Below are 13,622 nucleotides of genomic sequence, written 5' to 3'. Positions count from 1 at the left end.
TGATGGATTGGCCGGTAATAATTTCTAACGCTTTTTAATTTGGCAGACCATAGACTGCAAACAACAAACTACTAAACGACTTGCCGTTTCACCCTGCTCAACCTGATGCTGCAGCACTTGCACTTCTTGCTGCTTCTCACGGCGGCAAGAAATCTGGCGTCCCTTGCATGCACAGCGGAAGCTTCACCCGTCTAGAGTGTCCTAGACCATCTAAGCTACATCCAAAATGATATAAATATGCTGATACAAAAAACAAATAAAATTCAAAACCAAAAGCTAAACTGCCACGGCTACTTCCAGAGCAGCAGCACATCAAATGGTATTCCAGGCTTTACATTGAATGATTGGATGAAACATCATTTGCCATTCAAAACTCTAAAACAAAACATCACTGCACTAGCATCTCCAATTCAAACAGCCACTAATAATCTCTTAATATTGTATTAACGCAACTTCTAATATCTCTAGGAACAGATAACTCAAAAGTCCCACTTCCGGAGTTGAACAAAAGCCTGGCCAATAAATCTCTTATTGTTCACAGCAACGAAATCAATAGACACCAGCAACCAGCATCTATTGCTACCGAGATCCCTCCGTACCACGTCAATGATCCACTGGTACCTTTTTCTCGAAAAGGAGGATTACCCAGGGCCCCTGCATCAAGCGGTGCACACAGCCATGGTCTACCTACTTTCCAATATGGCATCGAGGACAAGGCCCCAGAACCTCGAATTGAACGGACGAGGGAACTCTTCCCTTGATGTATCTATCCGCTGTCTCCACAGCTCTATGAGCTTCCTCGAGAGCTCTCTTGCTCAACGACCAGCATTGGCCAATCATTCTCGCAGTTGGGAATTTGGCGATGTTACAAGTTCTCCTATCGTAGCCATAGGTTATGTCGAGCGTGAAGCGCTCGAGTGAATGTGTTCGCTCGAGGATGTGAACTGTGAGCTCAACTAGGCTCTTGGCAGAACAGAAGCCCGTGATCATCACCTTCCTGAGACTGTTATTCCGGCACTCGAGATTTTGCCTCCGGTATTCAGTGTCGTCTCCAACAACAGGGTCATGCATCATGGCATCCTGCTCTACCTGCAGATACATATGTAGGATCAAATACCATTCTTCTGATAACAGTGCAATACATTAATACCACTCTGAGAGATGTACATAGAGACTTACGCGTAGGATGAAAGATTCCAAGGCAGGAGAAGCATCAAGAAAAGAAACCAGAGAGAAGGCATCATAGTTTGGGGATAAGTGCGGTTTAAGGAGTGCAATTTCCAAGTTCTTGAGGCGAGGGAGCTTGGACGGCAGCATTGGAGTGTTGGCATTCTGAAAAATAAAAAGATTAACCATGCTTTATTTCAACATACAATTCTTAAATAGATACACATACTTGAATGCTCCTTATAATTTGAATCGTTGAGACATTAAAACCAACACATACCTCACTACGACCGCGCAGGGTGAGGCTCTCAACATTTTGAGCAATGGACGGAAGGCTAAAGCGAGCATAAGAGAGAATACCAGACAGGCAGACAGGCGAAATATCTACATTCTTAAGTTGCGAAGAATTTCGGACATAGATGACCGGTGTCCCGCCATAGTGAAAAGAGCCGAGTTGTGGAGCATCTATCTCTACCACCCGCACCATCTTGCATAGTTTAACAGCGAGGAACTTGAGCTGCTGCATCGTACAAGGTATTTTCAAGCAAATTATCCCACTACATGCATCAATCACTAGCCGCTCCAGGGCAGAAGATTTCGAGAGCAAGTGCCCTAATCCATCCTCAGTAATGTGGACATGGCACAGATGTAAACTTTTCAGTCTTCTCAAGCGCCCAAGTATTGATGTGGGGTGAAAAGCGCAACCAAAGAGGCTAAGAGACTGAATTGAACTTGCAGCTGCCTCATCAGATAAAACCGAACACGGAAAGTTGTAGATTTTATTCATAACTAAAGGCAACACCAAGCTGAATTCTTGGATCCCAGATTTAATGATTCGGAGCCACCTGTCGAGGTAGGAGGCTTTGATATCGCTGCAAAGTCCAAGCTCAAGTTTAAGTGTCTTCACCTTCACCCCATTGCCATAATGGTTTTTAAGAATTTTGTCAACTTTATCAATGAGATGGGTTTTCCTTTCCTCAAAATCTGTGTCATCCAAACCAAGTGTACGGTCACTGAGTATGAGGCTTGAATAGCTTCTCCAGGAATGCACAAATCTACGTGACACACAGGCAGCACGAGCAGCATCTTGTACTGGCATGATAGAATGTATACGGTGTATGATGTCCTGCAGAACCAATGTTGACAAGTTCAACCATTAGCTTCGTAGCTAGGAGCTGACTGCAATAAATAACACTAGCAGTTGCAGATTCATCACGAAAGTCCTATGCCGAGATGCAAGTGCTAGAAGTTGTGATATAAAAGATCGTTGTAACTAGGATACTTCATTGCCAGCAACACATACCTCAGGGAGTACCTCCAAACCAAGTTCTTGTCCCATATTTGGGGCACATTCACGTTGTCCGCAGGTTGCACCATTTGTTTCAGTGGCCTTTGACCCACTACCTGCAACGCAGTGGGAGTTGTTAAGTACTATGTCTCAATTTTGCTCATGAAACTCAAATTTTGCAAGAGAGAACTATGAACTCTCACGGACTAGTGATGCCTGAACAAGAAAAGATAAAAATGCGGTACGAAAGAAAGCTGGAATAACCAGTCCAGTTATAAAGGAAGAAGAGGCGATAATCTGAAATATGCTGAAACTGTTCCATGTAAGAATTTTTTTAAGGAAAAAAAAAACAGCAGAGGAGTTCCGTTCTCTTTAGTACTAGCCTAGTTGTGCTTCAAGTACCTAGGATTTCCAACCTGAACTGATATCTCCCATATTTGTCGCCTTAGAGCATCACCAACAGTTAGGTGTTGGCCGACTAAAGGGTACTAGCCTAGTTGTGCTTCAATAGGATGGCGGTTCGACCCGCAATGTTGTATGGCGCTGAGTGTTGGCCGACTAAAAGGCGACATGTTCAACAGTTAGGTGTGGCGGAGATGCGTATGTTGAGATGGATGTGTGGCCACACGAGGAAGGATCGAGTCCGGAATGATGATATACGAGATAGAGTTGGGGTAGCACCAATTGAAGAGAAGCTTGTCCAACATCGTCTGAGATGGTTTGGGCATATTCAGCGCAGGCCTCCAGAAGCTCCAGTGCATAGCGGACGGCTAAAGCGTGCGGAGAATGTCAAGAGAGGGCGGGGTAGACAAATTTGACATGGGAGGAGTCCGTTAAGAGAGACCTGAAGGATTGGAGTATCACCAAGCTATGGACAGGGGTGCGTGGAAGCTTGCTATCTTATGGGTTTCACCTCTAGCCTACCCCAACTTGTTTGGGACTAAGGGCATCTTCAATGCAGGGCGCTAGTAGGAGGCGCCAGGATAAAATCCCCATCCGATCGGTAGTTACGGCGGATAATCCTGGAGTCTGCTTGGCATCGGTGCAAAAGGAGGAGTCAGGCGCTTGGCCTTTTTCCTTGCTGCAAGAGATAAATATTGAACGCCAGGGCAGCTGTTTTACGAGTTTGTTAGCGCCCATATTAGCTGCTAGCGTTGAACGAGGGGACGCTTACGTGAATATTTAATCTTTTTGTATTTATTTTTTCTCTACATGCGTCTATATAAGCACCTAGCATTGTAAATGCCCTAAAGGCTTTGTTGTGTTGTTGTTGTTGTTGTTGTAGAGCATCACCAACAGTTCTTGTAAAAAAAATCCCTGTAAAAGTGGTTTTACAGGGTGCCCATATAAAAATTTCCGAGTTTAATGGAACTCTTGGAGCACTTCTTTTTGTCCCAACTTCCTCTAACCCACAATTTTTTTTACTGATACGGGAACTGTTGGAGATGCTCTTAGTTCATCCCGCGATCTAACAGGAAATTTGTAGCACAGCTGGAATCCCAAGGGAACTGGATCCTCTAACATACACAAGGAATGTTAGAGAAGCTACAGTACCCTAACTTTCCTTCTGTTAATCCATACTATTAAGGCTAAAATAACTTAAATTAATTTTTAAATTACAGATCTAGTATGCCCATTCATAGTAATTACATACAAACAAGTTGATGGTGAGATAAAATTAATTTTGGATTTTTTATATCTACAGTAATTACCAAAAGTAAATAACCTGCTAATAGTTCGTAACATTCCTTCTTCATTTTACACTAGACGTGCACTGTAGCATTGTGACTTCCCTTCTCTAAGTTAGAGAATCCGGAACCGAGACGATTATGCTTTTGGTCGGTGGTCGCAGATCTGAGCTTGGTTTCTCGTCAAAGGGAGGGGAGGGGAGGGGATGGGGATCTGAACTTGGTTTCTCGCCATAAGGGGTTAAAAATCTGAACTTCGACGAGGAAAGCAGTCCAGGTCCCCGAAAATCCAGAATACGGGCTGACGATTTGAAAGAGTTGGCCGGAGGGGCGTTCCGGTGCGGCCGAGCGCCGGAGACGAGGTGGTGGGAAGGAACTATCATCCACGGCGAGGAATTTTGGTATTGAAAGTAGTTTCCGAAATGAATTGGGGTGCAATTAGATCAGTTTTCGCCTAACACAGAAGAAGCGAGATCCGAGATGCGTTCGCGAGTATACGTACCTGCAGCAGGAGGTGTAAGAGGTTTCAGCAGCCGATGCCGACGCCGACGCCGTGTCCGCCGCACTGCGTCGCGGATAGCGGCGAATCGGGGTCGAGAAGACCATGGGCGCAGACGACGGGGCGACATGGTGAAACAGATCCCCTGTCGAGGCGCCGCTAGCTTCTTTTCTCTTCTTTTGTATATTTATTATTTATGAGGGGAGAGGTTGCCCGTACCGATTCCTAGTAAAAATCGTACTCCTATATAGAAGACGACTAGCGGATCGGCCCATTAGAGCATCTCCCGTGCTGTACAAAACTTATTTTAGGTTCTAAAAACAAATAATGATTTTAAACCACCATGGCCCAAAAACGATGATCCAATAGATGATGTTGGTGTGCTCCTAAAAAAATGATGTTGATGTAAAAATAATACTTTAGATTTGCTCTAGATGTAAAATAGGGAACTTATGATGCAACTTTTGCATCACTTGTGCCTCTCGAGTAAAACCCGAGCAATCGCGCGTGTAGCCCAATTGTCGTGCGGAACTTTCCCGCGCCGCGCTTGCCCACCCCATGCTGTCGCCCGCCGCCGTCGGACCCCATGAACACCTTCTTCGACCCCGCGGCCACCAATGTCGCTCCGGCGATGGCCGCCTCCGCATCTGCCGCCGTCGCCGTGATGCCTCCTCCAAATCGCGGGGCCGATTTGCAGCCCCTCATCCCGTAGCCACTGGCGGACTTGAACCGCCGACGAGAAGAAGGAAGTCTTGATCAAACCACGAGGTGGCGTCTTGAAGCGGCCGTTGCGTGACCCCGCCGCGGCTTCGTCCCGGGTGAAGAAGACGAAGAAGGAGGTGGCGGCGGCTGCTACTTCATCGCCTGTGTCGCCGGCACACCGACAACTACTGCTTCATGTGCACTAGCTTTTTCGCCGGAGACAACAAAAATGTGAAGCAGCCATCGTGTGGCTGGTGTATTTTACATAAGCTATTGGAGCAATAGCTATTTTTGCATCATCTACTGGAGTTGAGGGTTTTTGGTGATGTAAAAATGCACTTTTAGGTGATGTATATTTTACTCGAACCACAATCTGATGATGCGAAATACATTATTTATTGGAGATGCTCTTAGTGTGGTTTGCTTGCTGCGCTGTAGGTTCCCTCTACTCTTGTTTATTCCTTTTTTCTTTTATGTTAGCTTATTTTTATTCAATGTTTTTGTATGTTATATATATATATATATATATATAATAAGGGATTCTTAGTTTTTTTTAGGAATTTTATTTTCTTTTTGTTTCTTTCTAGGGTTTTATTAGTTTTTCCTTTTTCAAAGACATATCTACTTTTTCCTAAGTACACAATATACATTTTAGAGCACACATAAAACAATTTCCTGATAGGCACTGGACATTTTTCATATACATGATGTACATATTTTTAAAAGAATGCATGTTTTGAGCACTTTTTCAAATACATGAAAACATTTTCCAAATAAAAGTTTTACATTTTTTTAACGGCGATAAACATTTTTGAAATTATGTGAACATTTTTAACATTATATAAACATTTTGGAAAATTTCGTAGACATTTTTGGAAAACAAGAATATTTAAATAAGAAATAAAAAATATTATCCTAGATGAACATTTTTTTAATATTGTATATAACATTTTTTACAGTCACAAACATGTTTTTAAAATGCGGGAATAGTTCCATAAAATGTCACATACATTTTATAATGGTACGAAACATTTTCTACATTACACAAACATTTAATGTGAATGTGGGAACACTTTTTCATTGTCACGAACTTTCTTTTAAGTTATTAAGATATTTAAAACGGCGCTAATAAAAAATTTATGCTATGTGAATATTTTTCAAAATCATTTTTAATTTCTTGAGTAAATTTATGTTTTTGAAATAAATATGAATAAAATTAGAAAAGATATATAAAAAAAGAAACTTGAGTGAAGTCGGCATGACGAGCCGCATCCTATCGGGCCGCCCATCACCGCCGCCCTGTAGGCGAGGTAACCGTCAACCTCACATAGCCGCTAGGGTCTTCATGCGGGCTTTTGGATGGAAGCCCTCACGTACACTGTCAATATATTGGAGAGCAACTTCTTCGGAAGGCCATAATATAAGATGTTAATTCATCTAATATGTGAGTATATTGGATGTTATAAGATACTCCCTCCGTTCCTAAATATTTATCTTTTTAGAGATTTTAAATGGACTACCACATACGGATGTATATAGACATATTATAAAAGAGTATTGTACTACATCATTGTGCAATTGTTGTTTAGCTTCTAATATTAACTTGGTGCTTTTAGGTACATATGTCATTGGTAAAGATCCGTGCTTCGACCCTTTCTGCGTATGGGGCAATGAGATATCGATGAACCAGCATCAAGTGAGGAAGCTGATAAAGATTGTTAGTAAAATGGGTCCAAAGATGGCAATTAAACTATTTGTTTACATTTTATCCAAGACAACAGCGAACTGCAGGATGGTAAGTAAGAACTCTGTAGCCTTCTTTTTACTGCCCATAATGAGTTGTGTTAGATGACAATGTCTGAATCTTTTCCTTTGCAGTGGTTGGCAAAGCAGTTTACTCAAGATTACCTCTCAAACTACATGATTGGTGGGCATGCAAAGGTTAAAGTATTTCTACCAGAACACGATGATTATCTAGATGTTTTCATGAAGACCGTGAAGGATGGGCGGTCGGCCATCACAAGGGGTTGGACTAGAGTCGTGCGTGCCTTCTACATGGAGGAGGGCACAATATGGGCATTCCGCTTCACCTTGTTCAGCAACCAGAATATATATCGCCTCTTTCTTTATCGCCTTTAATAGTACAAGTATACAACTGTAGTTCATCATCGTTCTTTATTTGGTTCTTATGTAATTCTTGAACATATGTACCTACGAATCGAATAATGCATTGGTTGTTTGAACCTGATGGATATGAATAAAGCTGTAGCATACATTCAAATTCAAATTCAAATCGCGTACAATTTGAAATAGCAGCAATTAAATTACGGTGAAATTGCGCTCTCCAGATTGTTATGGCACACACGGTTGGTAAAACACAAACGTTTGCGATATACACCATAATCCGAGATGGTTCACAGAGAGGAAACGTGTGCAAGCATGCACACAGTTGCCGTTTGCAAAGCGTGTGCGATGTCAGACAATATCACAAACGGTGCGGGCAAACTAAACGCTTGTGTTAGTTGTCTTATCATACACGATTCGCAACCATGAACTGTTTCTGATGAAGTATGCATCGTAAACGTTGCACCATAGAATAGCGTGTGCGATAGTTGTCGTGTACGACGATGTTACGACGGTCCGACATTTCGTAATCCTATCCGACACTCGTACGACGATCAGCTAATCTTCTTAATAGTGAACCGTTTGTGATGGGCCGCGCATCATACACGTTCTATAATAGTGAACCGTTTGTGATGGGTCGCGCATCGTAAACGTAGCACCACACAATACCGACTGCGATGGCAATGCGAGCAGAAACGAGTAGGAGTACTGTAGGGTCCCTATCCCTGACGGTTTATGGGTCGTGTGAGAAGGACTCCCTATCGCCGTCACTCACTAGGCGACGGTTTCAAATGCCGTCGCGGAAAGGGGTTAAAAACCGTTTGTATAGGACTGACGTGCACTAGTGGATCATGTTTTGCTTGTGAGAGAGTTTTAGTCAACGGGTCTGCCACATTCAGATCCGTATGTATTTTGCAAATTTCTATGTCTACAATGCTCTGCATGGAGCTACTCTAGCTAATTGCTCCCACTTTCCATACGTATCCAGATTGAGACTTAATGTCATCCGTATCGGTGTCAAAGCTTGCATCGATGTAACCTTTACGATGAACTCTTTATCACCTCCATAACCGAGAAACTTTTCCTTAGTCCTCTTAGGTACCTAAGGATAATTTTGACCGTTGTCCAGTGATCTACTCCTAGATTACCATTGTACCTGTTGGGGATATTACCATTGGGCGTAAACCGGCCAGGAGAGGCCGGGTTAACCTCATAAGTAGTTCATCCATATCTGAAGCCCATGAAGACAGACGGTGACGCTTCATAAAGGCCCAGGGCCCAAAGCCGGTTTAAGGCCTGTAGACACAAACCGGCATTGATATGTAAACTTGTGTTGTAAGATAGAAGTAGCAGAGACCGAGCCGGACACGATTATGAGCCGACCTCGGAGTCTGTAAACCGACGGGCGTCAACCCATGTATATAAGGGGACGATCCGACGGCGGTTCAAGGACAACAAACAACAACTCGAGACTCAGGCAAAGCGTATTCGCTCCCTGGTCATCGAAACCCCATCAATTCCATCATAACTAGACGTAGGCTTTTACCTTCATCGTAAGGGGCCGAACTAGTATAAACTCTCTTGCATCCCTTGTCCGCTTTAACCCCTTTAAGCTAACCCGTAGCGATGGCTCCACGACTAAGTCCTTTCTCTAGGACATCTGCCGTGACAAAACCATGACAGTTGGCGCCCACCGTGGGGCTATCGCACGACGGTTTCAAGTTCTTGGAGGGCAACTTCGAAGGACTCAAGGGTTACGCTATGGGCCGGATGACCAAGAGTCGTCGCGGCAAGCTCTACATCGACGATGCAGGCTGGGGCCCCGAGGCCGGCTCAATCGAGTACGGGTACCGGGTCCCCTTTGGTGGCATACACGTTTTCATTGGCAAGATCGGCGAACCGGGCCCTGAGCCGGACATCTGCACCGACCTCGTCGAAACGGCTCAGCGTGTGAGATCTGCCCGGGTCAAGCCTGTCATGAAGCGTGCCTTCGTGGGAGTTATCCATGGAGGGAAATCTGAGGATAGATCGGAATCCGGTGGAGAGACCGTCGTTTATTCCGGCGACGAGTCATCGACCAGAGAGACCGAGTCGTTATATCAGTTACAAGATGGCCGGATTGGGGGCTGTTCCGATGGCGACAGTATTCCGGACCCCTCTGATCTGCCAAACCGGGTTGCGATCTTCATGGCCGGTATGCAACCAGTGCTCAACTCTTCGACCGCAGCGGCAATGATTTCCGGATCGGCAGCGGCAGCAGCGGCCGGGGCAGGAGGCCCTGTGCGACCGCCAGCTCAGGTTCTGTCTGATTTGTTTGATGCATTGGCAACGCTGATGGCGGAGGTTAACCTGGCGGATCAAGATGTGCACAATGCGGAAATCGCGAAAGTGAAAGATCAGATCACCCAGGCCAAAGCGGAATTAGCAGCTGAGGATACCAGGATAGCCGCGGAGCGGGCCGCTTTGGATGCACAAGCTTACCGGATCATGTGTGACACCCCAAAATTTTGGCCTTGTTTTATTTATTTAAAATGTTACCAGGAAATAAAACTTTTCCATTATTGTCAAATTTTACCTTTTGTGATTCTGGATTTTTGCTTCAAGTGGGAAAAAACTTTCAAAGGTATTGTTGGACTTGATAGCCCTCTTTATAAAATCAACCCTTTACCAGTGGATTTATTTGCATAATTATTTTTCATGAGTTTTATTCTTTTAACATGATCTTTCATAATTTTGGAGCCCTTTTTGCACTGCAACCTCTTGACAAATGCATTTAAAAATTCCACCAAAATTTGGGGATGTCAGGTGATGTTTCCACATCACTTTTATGCAATAATACCTTTTGGCCATTGGAGATTTTGAGCTCTACACCAACTTTTCCAATCTGGTCCAGTGGGCACTTTTGCACTACAACCCATTTAAATATTTCTTTAAAAATTCTTCCAAGTGTTTGGAGATGTCAGTGGATGCATACAATTCATCTTCAAGAAAAAACCCAGGGATGTTCTTTGGAAAATTTGAGTGAATCAACCTCTTTTGCATTCTGGTCCAAATTGGTGATTTGTACTGCAAACATGTTTTCCTTTGCTCTAGTAACCCTGAGCTTTCTCCTACTTGTAGCCCTCCCTACCAAACTCTTAAGTCCAGGAGATTGGGCTCATTGGAGATTTTGAAGTGCATGCTCTAAACCCTTTTTCTTTCTGTCCAAAACTGGAGTTTTGCAAATCTTGCACTATCAACTTCCTGTTTTTGCCAAACTAATCGGACCACCATCCCCTGCATCTAAAGAGACACTGATCTGGAGATTTTGGCCACTCCAAGAGTTGCCTAAGTGCACTTGGCTCTCTGTCGAACACCTGGTGTGCACAGTCACTTTTGGCAAGCTCTCTGGTTTGCATTGTGGACTTGAACCCCTGACCTATCCACCTTGTCCACTGAGTGCCTTGTTACCCCTACCTCCATCCTGTGCAGTACCAGCTCCACCCTCGAGCTCTAGAGCGCGCTGGCATTGCGTCGAACACCTGCCGTGCGTGCTCTGGGCGCGCCCAGAGCGCACGTTTTGCACGCGCGCGCACTACGCCGACACGCCGCACTGCCGCCCTTGTCGCGTCCCATCTCTGACCCCTGCTCGCCTGCCGAGCCACGCCACGCACTCGCCCTCTCTCCAGTACCCTCCAAGCTCGCCCTGGCACCCTGCAGCGCCGCCTTGGCAGCACGCCGGCGTCGGCAGCGGATTCCACCGCGGACAGCGCCGCCCAAACCACCAGCGCACGCCAGCTGCCTCAGAGCACAGGCCGTGCTTATCCTCCTGCTCGTCGGAACGCTTTCGTCGCCGCCACGATACCCTGCAACTACAGCAATGGATGTCGCCGGCGATCCTATCTTCTACCGCCACGGTCCAACCTCGAGCGCCTATATAAAGGGTCCCCGAGCTCGTTCAAGGCTTCAGGCGACATCAGACACTCCCCGTAGAGCTTCCCACGCAGTGGATCGACCCGTAGTGGCCATCTCCCTCAACTCCGGCCAGTTCGGCCGCCGCCAAGCCCCGGCGCGATTCGTCGCAACCAGCCACCCTTTCGCCAATCCAATGCCACCAGTAGCTTCGTCTAGTCCATGCGGAGCTGCCCAACTACCCAAGCTCGATCGGAGACCACCGGAGCACAAAAGTCACTTCACCACCGTAGCTTTCCTCCGCCGCGGAGCTCGCCGCCGGCGATTCCTGCCACCTCCGTCGACCCATCAACCACCCCGAGGACGCCTCGGTCTTGCCGTTCCATCCCCGCCCTTGGATGCCCGTGAGGCGCTGCCGTTCGTCGACGGCGATCGCCGGAGCCCCGCTCCCGTCGGGCAGAAGGGAGGAGAAGGAGGGAAGAAACGGTCAAACCTGACCAGTGGGCCCTCTGGACCCACTGTCAGCGACTCGCACGTCCGCCCTCTCTCTGTTTAAGTGAAGGCGCAAAACCCCGCGTACGTTTCTCTGCTGCGAAAGCGTATTTCCCTCGAAGCGTTTTCCTTTTTCTGGTTTTATTTAAAAACAGAGTTTGACCAAACTTTGACTGACTATAACTTTTAAAATAAATCTCCAAATGAGTTGATTCTTTTTCCTACCTCTCTCAAATTTCATCTAGTTTATTTTAAGATTTATTTCAAAAATATTTGAGACAAATTTTGGTACTGTGTTTGAAATATTTGTTATTTGTGTATTTTGCAAAATAGGATTTTTGGAGGAAAAGGAAAGCTTCCAATAAGTGCATCCTATGCATACTTTTGAAGGCAAGCATTTCTGAACTCTGGCATAATATTTTGGGAGGTGTTTTGATATGGTTACAACACCTTTTTGACTTGGAGTATGTGATAGTTTATGTACCGATATAGTCTCGTGCATGAGTGCACTTTGGAGTTGTTTTGTGGTCAACAAATGGATACACTAATGACTTGGATCATCCTCGTGAGCTTCTCTTGCACACCGGTAGGAAGCCGGGAAAGTCGTGGTCTTGGGTAGACACGAGCTTGTCCCTAATCCCTCGTCGTGACGAGTATGCCCGGCATAGCATGGTGAGGCTCGAGGAGTGGTGATTTATTTCACTAGTGGTAATATTGTTGGTGGATACTTGGACCACTTGAGTCGGTTGTAGACCGAGTCTTGATCAATAGCTTCCTTTTTGTTGGTACCACCACTTGTCCCTGCAGGGGACAGGGTATGGTTCAGTAGGTTGTCAACCCCTTTCCAAAGCACACACCGTACAGAGAGGCCGTGATGAAGGCCCCGTGGCCACGGATTAAAGCCTGTCATTCGGTCCGGGGGCATGGGTGTTTCGGTTGTAGCCGAAGGGGATAGCTTCCCCAGTTTGCGCGCGGTATAAATTTTGTGATCCCATGCTACGTCGAGGTTGTAGCCTCCCCACTTTGAGTTTTGCTTGGCAGGTGTCGTGGGTGATTCCAGACACTGGTGAGTTAAGCTGGTGTGTGCAGGTCAGCCGTGTTTTCAGTCAAAAGACCGTAGACAGAATTAGTCCCGAGGGACTGAGTAATCCCGTTACTCGTGGAGATTGGTACTCCCTCTGCAGAGGATATATCCTGTCGGATAGTCATGTTCTTGAGTAGGGGCCACAGTCTGAGTTGAGACTCTGTAACGGTATTCGGATGGAGACGATTTAACTGGATCGTAGTAACGGTATTCGGATGGAGATACGGCTTGACTAAATTATCGGTTTTCGGATGGAGAAACGACTGTACTAAATTTTGTTTATGATTATGGCACCTTTGGATTATGATCTTTATTGTTTTGGACTAACCATTTATATTACGCATATTATTGAGTACCCCTGGGATGGTTCTACCTCCTGGATACTCATTGTGGTGATCCTTTTATAAGCCCTTTATGTGGTGTCGCTCAGACGCCCGACTGCGGCATTATTATTTCTGCATTTTCCGCTCGAGGAGTCATTCAGACACTCGTTTGGCACCAGTATTACTACTCTGCATTTTCCGCTCGAGGAGTCATTCAGACACTCGTTTGGCACCAGTATTACTATTCTGCATTTTCCGCTCGAGGAGTCATTCAGACACTCGTTTGGCACCAGTATTACTATTCTGCATTTTCCGCTCGAGGAGTCATTCAGACACTCGTTTGGCACCAGTATTATTATTTCTG

At 45.5% G+C, this 13,622-nt stretch overlaps 1 protein-coding gene across 1 annotated transcript; it reads right to left on the bottom strand.

The window, feature by feature from the left end:
* Positions 1-257: 257 nt before the first annotated feature.
* LOC123182960 (uncharacterized) lies at positions 258-4,847 on the bottom strand. The gene is made up of 5 exons (XM_044595660.1): positions 4,646-4,847; positions 2,471-2,571; positions 1,448-2,293; positions 1,180-1,332; positions 258-1,089 (listed from the first exon to the last, which is right to left on the bottom strand). Exons 1-5 carry the CDS (start codon positions 4,770-4,772, stop codon positions 688-690), a joined length of 1,629 nt encoding a protein of 542 aa, XP_044451595.1. The 5' UTR covers positions 4,773-4,847; the 3' UTR covers positions 258-687.
* Between the last annotated feature and the right edge of the window lie 8,775 nt (positions 4,848-13,622).

Source organism: Triticum aestivum, chromosome 1D, assembly GCF_018294505.1.
Source record: "Triticum aestivum cultivar Chinese Spring chromosome 1D, IWGSC CS RefSeq v2.1, whole genome shotgun sequence".
NCBI classification, from domain to species: domain Eukaryota; kingdom Viridiplantae; phylum Streptophyta; class Magnoliopsida; order Poales; family Poaceae; genus Triticum; species Triticum aestivum.
Note: the sequence above shows the minus strand (reverse complement) of the source record. Positions and strands in the feature narration are given on the sequence as shown.